The 13,374-nt window shown below is 38.9% G+C and overlaps 1 protein-coding gene across 6 annotated transcripts in view; it reads left to right on the forward strand.

Annotated features, from left to right (window-relative positions):
* Positions 1 to 13,374, forward strand: part of LOC129743796 (unconventional myosin ID) — a 94,638-nt gene that overhangs the window by 26,062 nt on the left and 55,202 nt on the right. For all 6 annotated transcript variants that reach the window (XM_055735991.1, XM_055735992.1, XM_055735987.1 and 3 more), the window contains exon 2: positions 8,140 to 8,587. In XM_055735991.1, the coding sequence (XP_055591966.1) occupies positions 8,490 to 8,587 (98 nt within the window). In that variant the 5' untranslated portion in view covers positions 8,140 to 8,489. The remainder of the gene's footprint in view (positions 1 to 8,139; positions 8,588 to 13,374) is intronic.

The raw sequence follows: 13,374 nt of genomic DNA on the forward strand, positions 1-13,374 counted from the left end.
TTCCGTAAATCAATGTCAGCGATCTACTGATTTAATTTAATTATGATATTTTGGTTTCTTTTGGCTAGTATTAATGGCATCTAAACTTAACATTCCAAGTTTCCAGGTTTAATCTGGGCTTGTCTGGATTTTTAGTGGAAATTTCAAGACAAGTCCAGCCCAGCCCTGACGCCCGATTTTTGTTAAAAACTGCCCGGATATTTATTGCCCGTATTTATGGTCATTTCTTGCAAACATATGCAATATGTAGGTCTGAAATTCAGTGATTGTATGTTTTGATAACTGGGATTTTTTAGAGTTATTAACATAAAAATTGTAAACAAAAAAAATTAATCATGAAATGTTATTTAAACGCTACTAATGTGCTTTGATGAAAAATTTAAATTTGAAATGATTTGTTATCTTGATTTTTTTTCATTTCTTCTAATGATGATCTGATTTTGCCCAGATTTGTCCAGATATTGTCAGTTTTTTTATTGGAAAATTTAAAATCCGGTTTTTGATTAGTTTTTCAAATAACCTGCCGGAATTGCCCCGCCCGGATACGTCTAAAAAAGTTTGGTTTGCCATGACGTTTTTTTTTTGTAGATCTTTATTTGAAACGGCTCGTACCTTCAGGATTTAAGGAGCCAGACTCCTTTTTTTTTTGTTTTTACAATTGTTTGCTTATCGTAACACTTTTTGTTTGAAGAAAAAGAAGATAGAAAGGGAAATATAAGAATAAAAAGAATTATAGACGGAGATCGATAGCTTTTAGAAAAAGGTAAATTTCGAACATGTAGTCCAAGTCTAGCACAGCTAGCACGTCTCTCACTGGAACGTTAGGTGGTTTTCCTCGGGCCCGAAGGGAGTCTATTAAATTCGTTCTGGCGACAAGATGGACCTCACACGACCAGACAATATGCTCGATGTCATGGTAACCTTGGCCGCAACTACACAAATTGCTGCCAGCAATGTCAAAACGATAGAGTACCGCGTCTAAGGAATAATGATTGGACATGAGACGAGAAAATATACGAATAAAATCCCGACTCAGGTTCAATCTATTAAACCAGGGTTTAAGGCTTACCTTTGGGATAATCGAGTGGAGCCACCGACCCAACTCATCCTCGTCCCATTTGCGCTGCCAGTTGACAAGAGAGTTTCTTCGAACCAAGAAGTAAAATTCGTTGAAGACGATTTCACGGTGATACGTGTCGCCTTCTAACGCCCCTACTTTTGCCAGAGAGTCTGCCCTCTCATTGCCCATTATCGAACTATGTGAGGGGACCCAAACAAAGGTGATGGCAATGCAACATCTTGATAAAGAACTCAGAATATCCCGTATCTTCTCGAGGAAATACGGTGAGTACTTTCCCGGTCCTATTGAACGGATTGCTTCAACGGAGCTGAGACTGTCCGTTATAATATAGTAGTGTCCTGCTGGCCGTGAAGCGACGCTATCCAACGCCCAATAAATGGCTGCTAACTCTGCAATGTATACAGAGCATGGAGAATGGAGGCTATATGAGGCGCTAGCTATTTCGTTAAAAACACCAAATCCGGTTGATTCCTCTATTAGAGACCCGTCGGTAAAGTACATTTTGTCAGCATCGACGTGTCTATATTTAGCATCGAAAATTCTTGGAATCAAAAGTGGACGATGGAAATCAGGGATTCCACGAATTTCTTGCTGCATAGACAAATCAAACTGGACAGAAGAGTTGTCGTAGTCTGGGATGATAACACGAGTTGGAGAGTACGAAGAAGGATTTACCTGCATGGACATGAAGACATGGTATACAGACATAAATCTGGTTTGAAAATTTTGCTCAAGTAGCCTTTCAAAATTTACAGTCACCAATGGGTTCATGACTTCACACCTGATGAGGAACCGGAGTGATAATAAATTGAATCGATCTTTAAGTGGGAGTATGCCTGCCAAAACTTCAAGACTCATGTTATGCGTTGAGGGCATACAGCCCAAAGCGATGCGAAGACAACGATATTGGATACGCTCGAGTTTGATGAGGTGAGTTTTGGCAGCTGACTGGAAACAGAAGCTACCATACTCCATCACTGAGAGAATAGTTGTTCGATACAATTTTAAAAGGTCTTCTGGATGGGCTCCCCACCAGGTGCCAGTGATTGATCGGAGGAAATTGATTCTCTGTTGGCATTTTCCTTTGAGATACTCAATGTGGGCTCTCCAGGTACACTTGGAATCAAACCAAACCCCAAGATACTTAAAACACCTCGATTGAGTGATCGGTCTGCCTAGGAGTTGAAGCTTAGGTTGAGCTGGTCTACGTTTCTTAGTGAAAACAACCATCTCCGTTTTCTGTGGAGAAAACTCAATCCCAAGCCCCAAAGCCCAGGTTGATAATCTGTCTAAAGTATCTTGTAAAGGTCTGTGCAGATGAAACTCAGTAGATCCTGTGACAGACACTACGCTATCATCTGCAAGTTGTCTTAGAGTGCAGCCTTCAGAGAGACAACTGTCGATGTCACTTACGTAAAAGTTGTACAAAAGTGGACTCAAACATGAACCTTGCGGGAGGCCCATGAAAGAGGTTCTTCTAACTGCAATATCTCCGTGAGCAAAGTTCAAATGTTTCTCACAAAGCAAGCTGTATAAGATGTTGTTCAAAAGAGGAGGCAGACCCCGGGAGTGCAACTTATCTGACAACACCTCTATTGAGACTGCATCAAAAGCTCCCTTTATGTCTAGAAACACTGAAGCCATTTGCTCACGTTTTGCGTACGCCAATTGTATTTCTGAAGACAGTAAAGCAAGACAATCGTTTGTCCCTTTGCCCCTTCGAAACCCAAATTGAGTATCTGAAAGGAGACCGTTTGTTTCCATCCATTTATCCAATCGGAACAAAATCATTTTTTCCATCAACTTCCGAATGCAAGACAACATCGCTATTGGACGGTACGAATTGAAATCGGATGCAGGTTTCCCAGGCTTTTGTATAGCAATAACTCTCACTTGTCTCCAATCTTCGGGAACAATGTTATGCTCCAAGAATTGATTAAATAAATTCAGCAAGCGAAATTTCGCGGCATCTGGAAGGTTTTTCAACAAGCTGAATTTTATTTTATCAACTCCCGGAGCTGAATTGTTACAAGAAAGGAGAGCAAGTGAGAATTCTATCATCGAAAAGCTGGAATCCAAATCACATCTATTCGGAGGCACACTTCGGATGATTTTTTGCACAGGTGTGGAATCTGGGCAGATTTTCCGAGCAAAATTGAAAATCCATTTATGCGAATGTTCTTCACTTTCGTTCGTGTGAGAACGATTACGCATGCTTCGTGCCACATTCCACAAAGTGCTTAAAGATGTTTCCCGCGATAAACCTCCCACAAAATTACGCCAATGCGCACGTTTTTTCCCCTTGATCAGGTTTTTAAATTGCTGCTCAAGAGAAAAATACGTGTTGAAGTTATCCAGGGTTCCATGTTTCCTAAAAACTTTAAAAGCGTTCGATTTGTCGACGTAAAGTTTGGTACATTGACTGTCCCACCATGGATTGGGAGGCCTTCGACGAACAGATGAACCTGGGATGGGTTTCGTTTGAGCACCAACTGCACAATCAAAAATCAAACGAGAAAGAAAGTTATATTCCTCCAACGGAGGTAAAACCTCCATGGCAGTGATAGCTGAAATAATTGTGTCCGAATACTTTTTCCAGTCGATGTGTCTTGTGAGATCATATGCCATATTTGTTGAATTTGAAATGACCCCATTGGTGATTGTAATTTTGATAGGTAAGTGGTCACTACCATTGGGATCAGGGATTACCTTCCACTGGCAATCCAATGATAGTGAATTTGAGCAGAGTGAGAGGTCAATTGAACTTGGTCTTGCAGGAGGTTTAGGTACCCGTGTTTTTTCACCCGTGTTCAAAATAGTTAAATTGAAACTGTTACAAATGTCATAAATAAGAGTAGAACGACTATCGTCAATTTGCTCCCCCCAGACAGTTCCATGAGAATTAAAGTCACCCAGGATCAACCTTGGCTCAGGGAGCACTGAGCATAGGTCCTCTAGGTGACTTCGATTCACTGTAACTCTCTGAGGCCAGTACAAACTCACAATGCATAAGTCCTTACCTCTTATAGTTGTATGACATGCAACAGCTTCAATTCCTCCTGACAAAGGGAGGTGGATTCTATAAAAGGAGTAGCGCTTGTTGATCCCCAAAAGCACTCCTCCATATGAATCGTTGCGATCTAAACGAATAATGTTAAAATCGTGGAATGGAATATCTGATTGAGAAGAAAGCCATGTTTCGGAAAGGGCAAAAATATCGCAACTAGTTTCATGAAGAAGAAATTTGAACGTATCCAGTTTAGGGATTAAACTACGGCAATTCCACTGTAGAACAGTGATATCTCCGACCTCTCGGCGAAAGTTAGCCATCGAGAGAGATAAAAACTGAAAGAAGGGGCCAAGTTTGCATCAATTGCTTCAAAAGTGACTTTACTACGGGGAGCATTGTAGAAACAATGCCTCTTATGGAATCAGATATGTTAAAAAACGTGAAAACTCCATTAAGAATGTCAGACAATTTAAAGAGTCCTGGTTGTGAAGATTTTTCTGACAAAACCACATTATTTGTTGGAGCTCTCTCTGAAGATGATGTCCCCGCTGGTAGAGGATTATTTTGAGACGAAAAAGTCGTGCGGAATCCAGGGGGTTGTTTTTCTTTTTTTGTAGCGACCGTTTTTTTAGTGACGTTTATCGGGGGGCAGATTGTTGGTATTTTATTGGGTACTTTGGAGGATTTAGTAGCTGTTTTCGCACGTTTCCGGGAGTTAGCTACGAAAACAAAGGGTGTCTCCTCATCTGTAGTGTCCTCATTGTCAACTGGCAGAGACGCAAAAATGTTACCTGACAATGGATGATTCGGGGGAGAAGCGCTCTTTAAAATGGCGGCGTAAGAACGATTTGATCGCTCTTTCAAAGAGCGCCTCTCCTTATCCCATCGACTCTGAAATGCCTCGCACTCAGAGATATCATGAGGTGAGCCCCCACAATAGATACATTTCTGTTCTACTGCTGAGCACGCTCCATCCTCATGAATATCTCCGCAACGAGGGCAGCGTGCCTTGTTGCAGCAATGGGACTCAGTGTGTCCCAATTTAGTGCACCTTTTGCAACTCATTGGGCGAGGCACAAAGAGTCGCACAGGAAGCCTCAACATTCCGTCAATCAAAACGAAGTGAGGGAGGGCGGTTCCCGCAAAGGTCACGCGGAATGAGGCTGAAGGCGAGTACACTTTAGTTCCATTTACGACGCTGGCAGTTTTGAGTTGTCGGCAATCCAGGATTTCAACCGAGGTTGAATCGAGGCTCTTAAACTTACCAACGCCGTTGGATTTAACGTAGTCTGCCTCCAGACTCATTTCCGTAATCACGCCCTCAATCTCCACGTTTCGAGACGGAATAAAAACTTGGTATTCTAGATTAATGAAATTGCTGGCAACAATTTCATTGGCAGCCTTTCGGTCAGCCACTACTACGCGCAACTTGTCTGGTCGCACCTTAGTAATGCTGGTCACGGAGGACCACCTCGCCAGATCTTTGGTGATCTGTACCACATTGAGCCGTTTGCCATCTTTTTTGGGCCGGATGAAGACCACCCAAGGACCAGAAAAAGTTATACCATCCGTGTAGGTTCGGAGCCGGGTTGTCTTATCCTCAATAATGGGTGATGAAGAACTCTCTATCATGCGAGAATGGTCTGCATTTGAGGGACCAGCTTCATCTGAATCCTCCAAATGCACCTCATTCTCGTAGATGTCATCTTCATCATCCACAGTTGCTGATTGAAACCTCCCGCCCTCGCTCATATTTAAAACGGGGACACGAATGCCTTCCGTTTTTCAATATGAACAAGGCTCACGATGCCCGAAAAAATCAAAAAAGGGAAAAAATAGAAAAAGTAAAAAGTGAAAAAAGAAAGAAAAACTCACAAGTGTTTTGGCAATTTATGTCCGTAGGTATTTGATTAGCTCCAACCAGGTGGTCCTCTTCCAAAGTAAAATGGCGACGTCTGAGAGCACGACCAATCGAATTCTGGGCCAACTTGTATTCCTCGGTTGCAGCAAACAGCGTCGGATCCCTCGAGTATGTGCCCCGGCGGTTTCCAAACCCGGATCTTTAGGGCAAACAGGAAGACGTCCTCGGATAGGGATGATAGCCTTGGGAGATGGCGACGGTAAAGCAAGTTGCTGTAGATCTGTCCACTTCTCAATAGTTCCAATTATTTTCGCTGAACAGTCCGGCAATTGACGACCGAATAAGCAGAAAATTTTCACTCCGCGTGGGAAACTTCAATCAAGAATTATAATTCGACTTTCAAAATTTTGTTTTGAGAGCTCTTGAAATTTTTCGGCAGAAAAAAGAAAAAAAAAATTTGCCATGACGTTAAAATAAAATTTAAAACAAAATAAAAAAAACCTGAAATTTGTGACTTGTACTGCAAATTTTCGAATATGTTGGCAATAAAAATTAGTAAAACTAGTATATACAGGCTTAACAGTTGCTCAAAAAAAATTGTTTCTTTCGAAGAAATAATATAAGATCACTAATGAATCGTGAATAATAGAAAGAATTTTGAGTTTGTCAGCATTGGAGCTCAAACCTGTAATTTTTGGTAAAGTGTTGGTGTTATTTGGAAATTATAAATACCAAAATGTTGATAGCGAAAGTTAGATGTGATACAGTGTATTATAAAAATAAACACATTTGAACATAACTTTGTCTACAATCTTATATGTTCATATTTTGTACGTCAATGAAAAGATTTAAATCATTTAATCACTCTATGGATAAATATCCTACTGATTTTGAATGCTGAATGATATTAAAGTTTACATCACAACCCAGTAAAGTTTTTAAATCGTTTTTTAACGCCTGTATAATTTACATGAATGATAACACAAAGTAATAAAATTCACATTTTTCAGAGGTGCAAGGACGTTTAGAGCTAATTTTGAATAATTTGGGGACGCTGATTCCTACGTGTTTTTTTTTTTAACTTTTAAATTTTAATCAATGTTTAAGATAAAAAAATGTGAAAACGCAACATCTTATCTTTCAAAATTTAGGTGAATCCTTAAAAAATGTTGAGAAAAGATAAAAAAAAATCAAAGAAGAAAAATTTGTCTTAACATTAGACTTTAAAATATTTATTGACATCGAACGATTTACTTCGGCAGTGTTGCTAGGTTCTTGTCGTGGAAAATATCTGTTTGAAATCATTTCACTTTTTTTTCTTTCTCTATTCTGATCGTTTTGAAATTTTATGCTCATCGCACAGGAAAAATAAACAAAAAAGCTTCTTTCTAAGATTTTCTGTTTTTTTTCCAAACAAATCTTTCAATCAAAACTCGTGAATAAAAAAAAAATAAAAATCAAAAAAATTACAAGAAATAGGAAATATGGAACACCTATTCGTTTTGAAATTCGGTAAAGGTTGCACCCTGTTCAGCATAATTTAATACATCCATCAAAATCGATAAATAAAAGAACACTTTAGAAGAAACTGAAAGGAATTTGTCAGTGCAAAGGCTGTATTTTTGCGCCAATCATTGCATAAGGTAGCAGTGAGTGAGTGAGTGGGTGGATAAAAGGCAAGCAAAATTGATGCAATGATTCGCAATTGTGTATAGGAAACGAAAAAAAGCAACAGTTTGCTACTTACTCTCGATTAATATGCGCTCATCAAACGGCAATCATCCAATCTGCATAGTTTTGAGAACCAAATTACGCAGTTTGATCGGGCTTCATTTCACTTGCGGCCAAAAAGTGCCTGTGTAGAGATTGAAATCTACTCATAAGTCGGATAAAAAGTTTTCGACATCTGATTTTATTTCAATATGTTTCAAATTGTGCATGAGAATGCAAAAACAAGATAAAGACTATAAATTGAGAGAACTTACATGCGTACAATTGTATACATTTTCATGATCAAATTACTGCAGTTTTATAAGATTTTTATATTTAAACAAAAATTCCTTATTTACACCATCTATACGAATCAGCCTGGAAACCAAATGTGTGACTGCTTGAAATAAGTTCTACACTACCAAGTCCTGCTGGAAGAGTATGCATCACATCGCGTATTTTTGTATCTTATTTTAGAAAACGTCATGAAACGGTAGTGTAAAGAAGAAGAAAAAAAGCCGCCCATACATAAATATAGCTGAAATGTGTACGTAATCGACGGCCGATCAAAAAAGCAAAAATAAGCCGTTGAAGAAAAGAGAAGAAAAACTGTCGACCTGCGGCCCCTGCGGCTACCTTCATTTGGCGTTGGTCCATCATCAGCTGGAGTGTACTGAAGTAACCGAAGACCGAAGAAAAAAAAATTACTAAGAGTGAAAAGAAAACCGTCAGCAACAACTCCCCCAAAAAAGGGAACCCCGCACTAAAGGAACAGAAATTGTTGTAAAACTAAAAAAAACACATCAACAAACCACACAACACACACGATGGCGTTGCATCATCACAGCCAAGAGGTCGGCGTTCACGACTTTGTACTGCTGAATGAAATTTCGCTGCCAAATTTCATGGGGAACCTGAAGAAAAGGTGAGTGTTTTTTTTTCACTATTTTGTATCGGAAGCTCATGTCGATGCTTAAAAGACCGGTTCAAACTTGGTTGCAATCTGCAACCAAGAACTTTTTCTATGAAAAACGGTTGCTCAGTTGATTTGATCTTCAAAGAGCGCTGAGGTGGTTTAGTGTATAGGTTAGCGTAAGGTTGCCAGAATTTTTCCTAAAAAAAACCTGGCAAAATCCGGGCATGGATTTCAATTTTTCAAATCCAAAAACCGGGCAAAATTTAGATGTTATTATACATAAAAGCAAAGAAAAAATGCAAAAAAAATTGAAATTAATATTTTATTAATGTAATTGCAGACTTCCAAAAACTTGTTGGAACACTTAAATATTTAAAGGTTTATAAAAGTAAAACAGCGAAATTATTTGAAACAACCGTTGAAAATTTCCATACCGTAAATCGATTTTGCCGAAACATACTCAAAAACTTTGATTTTTTTTTTGTTTCTTTGTGAAAATTGTGAAAAAATCCGAGCAATATCCGGACTTTTTTCACGATATCCGGGCAACCAGGCCGGACCGGACTTTATCGAAATTTTGCATCAAATATCCGGGCAAACCCGGATAAAACCGGGCAATCTGGCAAGCTTAGGTTAGCGCGAGTTAATTTTGATGCTAAGTGACCTAAAAATGCTTAAAACGTCGAGATCTGGTGTTATTCCTTTCTGGGATTTTCGGGAAATTGGTGGCTTTACAAGGAATGTTTGGAAGATATTTTTATTTAAAAAATACTAACCACTCCAAACGATATTTGAATTCAAATATAATGTTCTGAGTTCGTCTTCGTACATTTTTGTTACTGAAAACATCACATTTTCAAAGGTGATGGAGAAAGGGAGAAACATGAGATATTAAGGAAAGAAAGAACACAACCGTAAACATAATCAATTTTACGAAAAAGATTCAACGGCTAACTGACGGGAATAGAACCCGCAATTTCCGCTTCAGTACATCGGCGCGTTAGCCAATTACACGACAGGTAACGTGACACTTGAGCCTATTTTTCGTCACGTTTATCTTGGTTTAATTGGCTAACGCGTCGTTGTGCCGAAGACGAAATTGCAAGCTCAAGCCCGTTGTATCTTTAAAAAAAAAATCATGATATTTACGGCTTATGAACTTTCTTCATTTTATAACTTTTGTTTCTCTTATACTTTCCATCACCGTTGAATATGTGACTTTTGAATGTTAAAAGGCATTTTAAACACATTTTTCAACTAGGATGCTCCAGTCGGTGTTTAATCGAATACATTTTTAATAATAAACTACACAGAGTTTTAAACAAAACTAATGAATATAAGATTACAAAACTGTACAATATGTTAAACAGGCGATTTTTGACTTAATTTTTTTTAGACAATACCAGATTCTGGCGTTTTATGTATGTTAAATCATTTTTCATCACAATAAAAATTTCCATTTTTCCGATTTTCTTTGCCCACCATCCTTAGGGTGATTCTTTGAAAGGGCAAAAACTAGTTTCATTGACTGCTTTGAGGCACCCTTAGATCAAGTGTGACTAAGCTGAAATTTTGTACAGGTTTTTTAACCAATATGTAGAAAATTTACATGGTCGGTTTTCGGAATTCAATATGACCTTTTTGCTGCCACCCTATATGGTATACATAATCAATCAATGCTCATTGCAATTTTCAAATAGCAGTCTTTTGTCAGCTCTTACCTTAATTCAGAGTTTTAACCTTCAATACGATTTGTTATTGTTTAATCACATCATTGTGAAATTCAATGAAAGATTATTGCTCTAACAGTAACACTTTAATGGCAAACACCTGTCCGTAGATAACGAATGTGTTTTGCATCTAAACCGTTTGGACAACGTTGGGGTATTTGTCTGTTGCTGATTAAACAGACGTGGTTCTTATAACTGTGAATAATTCTGATTACTGCTTACCTTGATATTTACGAATTGTAACAAACAGTCATTAGTCCCTCGCAACTAAGGCTATGGCCATTTTGAATCCGGGCAGTTACAAACGTGAGTATTTTGAAAACTATTCATTTGATCGAAAAACTTACTATGGGGGAATTGAAGACATTAGTATGATATTGAATATATAAATAAAAAAAAATATTTATCGTTGATTAAAAAATAAATACTTTTGCTTTATCATAATATCTCTTTTTTTATCTTTGAACACTTTTTTCAGTCATGTATTGATCTATTATTTTTACCACAGAAGCAAAACCTTTGCAAAAACATGATATTCAACACCTTATTCGCAATGCTCAATGCATGCACGCTGTTTTTTTAAACTCAAAATTAAGTAGTTTTGGTTCAAAACAGCACTTCGGTGGCATCCCTCAACTTTGAGTTTAACTGGGCAATAGCAAAACTAAGTTCTGATAGGCATACTCAATACTAAGTTCGACAGCCGAACTCGAATTTATCCTTTTTTTTTCGAGGGTAGCTTATTTTCAGGGAATTAAAGGATGATTAAAATTTGTTGTACCCGGATGATGCTGTTCCGGTACAGAGCGGTGGAAAGTTTTGACACTCCCGGTCAAAGAAAACTTCCGGATGTTACTTCCCACGGGAAGTAAACAACATCCGGAAGTTTCCGGACATTCCAAGCCGCTCACCATATGATGACAATGACGGACAGAATTTTACGCTGACACGGTGAACATGCATTTCATTATAAAGTTCCTTCATAGTTTTCCGGTAATTGTTACGGAGCGACAAAATTTTGCGACGTGTTTGTTGGTTGCTGTTCCGGTTCGAACTGAGCTCGCTAAGTGTTTTCAGTCTAACAAAGAGAGTTCAATTTTTAGTTCATAAGGTCGAACTCAGTTTGATCCCTCGCCGAAGGAAAAAAAGGGATCAATTTTGAGTTCGCAGTTCGAACTCCGTTTTGATCCATCGCGAGGAGGAAAAAGGGTACTTAACTTTAAGTTCATAGAATCGAACTATGTTTTGAACCTCGGTCGTACTTAATTTTGAGTTTAAAAAAAAGAGCGTGTGCTAACTGTTTCAAGCGACAACATTGGCTGCTTCTCTCATTGGACAATATTTCCAAACAAACCATCTGATTTTTAGCAATCTGGTTGCACTGCTTATCGCGAAGGGAAAAAAATGAAGGGAAATGAAAATTTGGGTGGATTTAGTTCATAGTGTATTGTTTGCATCCTGCAAGTTTTAACGTCCTGTGATCAAAACTCGCGGAAATGGAGTCGAAAGAACAGCTCAAGCGTGATAAAATCTTGCGCATTCATCTCGAGAACAAGGATCTTCCGCATCGTTCCATTGCTAAAACGTTGAGAATCGCGAATTCCACGGTGTCGCGCGTAATTGAGCGGTTCGAGGAACGATTGACCACCGATCGGAAATCACAACCGCGTAGTTGGGGCCTTCAACCAAAACCCGAACGCCTCCGTTCGCAATGTGGCTAAGAAGCTGCACCTAAGCCGAGGTTTTGTCCAGAAGGCCAAAACTAAGGCTGGGGTTCGAACGTTCAAGGTGCAAAAGGTCCCTAATCGCGACGAGTAGCAGAACAAGTCTGCCAAAAACCGTGCCAGGTAGTTGAACCTCAACATGCTGACGAAAGTTGAATGCTGCATCATGGACGACGAAACATATGTGAAGGCCGACTTCAAACAGATCCCCGGCAACCTGTTTTTCAAGGCCAAGGAAAAGTTCAGCGTTCCGAAGCATGTCCGCACTCAGAAGATGTCCAAATTCACGAATAAATTCCTGGTTTGGCAAGCCATCTGCACGTGCGAGAAGTGGAGTGAACCTTTCGTGACCCAGGACACGATTAACGGACAAGTTACATGAAAGAGTGCCTCCAGAAGCGGCTGCCTCTTCTCCTGAAGGCCCACAACCAGGGTTGGCATCATTCAACGTCATTAGTCAAATGACTGTGACTGTTGAGCCTCTTGGTCCGTCAAACTCATTTGACTGTTCCTTAACGACCAGTCACCTCGTTTGCCAGTCATTCATTCCCCAGTCATTTGAAGCTAAAATAATAACCTAGTCAAGCAATCGCATTCAAACGACCGATGACGAAAAAGAAACGCATTTATTATTATTGGTGCTCCTGCCAGCAAGCCGAAGACGACCGAAGACGAAAAAGAAAAGCATTTATTATTATTGTTGCTTCTGCCAGCAAGCCCGTTTTCGGTTTTTTATTGCTATTGTTGCTCTCTGCCAGCAAGTCGTTCAATTAGTTGTACTTGTCGTCAGCAGGGTTGCCAACTATTTTTCAGAAAAGTCTGGAAGATTTTTAAAAAATGTCTGGAAATTTCTGCAAATGTCTGGACACCTAAGTTTTGAAGGTGGCGACCTTTTTTTGTGGTCCCCAGATCTCAATGTTACAATAGTATTTTTTTGTCACTATATTAGTCACGTCAAAGCATTTGCCAAGGTTTCGAACCCTTATTGAATTCATAGTTCATAGGTTCTACTAATCATTTCCTCAGGGGGGCCACTCGAAATCCATTTTGGATTTTCCGCATTTTTTCCCGACTTTTTCTCGCATGTTAACATGAAATTCCCGATTTTGTAAAACAGGAAACAAAACAAAAATCCGAATATTTATTTTTGAATCCACCTACCTAGACCTTGATTTCTTAGACTTGCCTTTGTTTTTATATTTTTTTCACAAATCGTCCTGAATTGCCTGACCATGTAGAAACGTGTGATGGAAAGTATGGTATTTTTAAGTTAAAAATCATCGTTCTTTGAAACTACTATTTTGAAGATATTTTGCTCAAATCCGACCTTCATATAATTTAA

Source organism: Uranotaenia lowii, chromosome 2 (genome assembly GCF_029784155.1).
Source record: "Uranotaenia lowii strain MFRU-FL chromosome 2, ASM2978415v1, whole genome shotgun sequence".
Lineage (NCBI taxonomy): Eukaryota > Metazoa > Arthropoda > Insecta > Diptera > Culicidae > Uranotaenia > Uranotaenia lowii.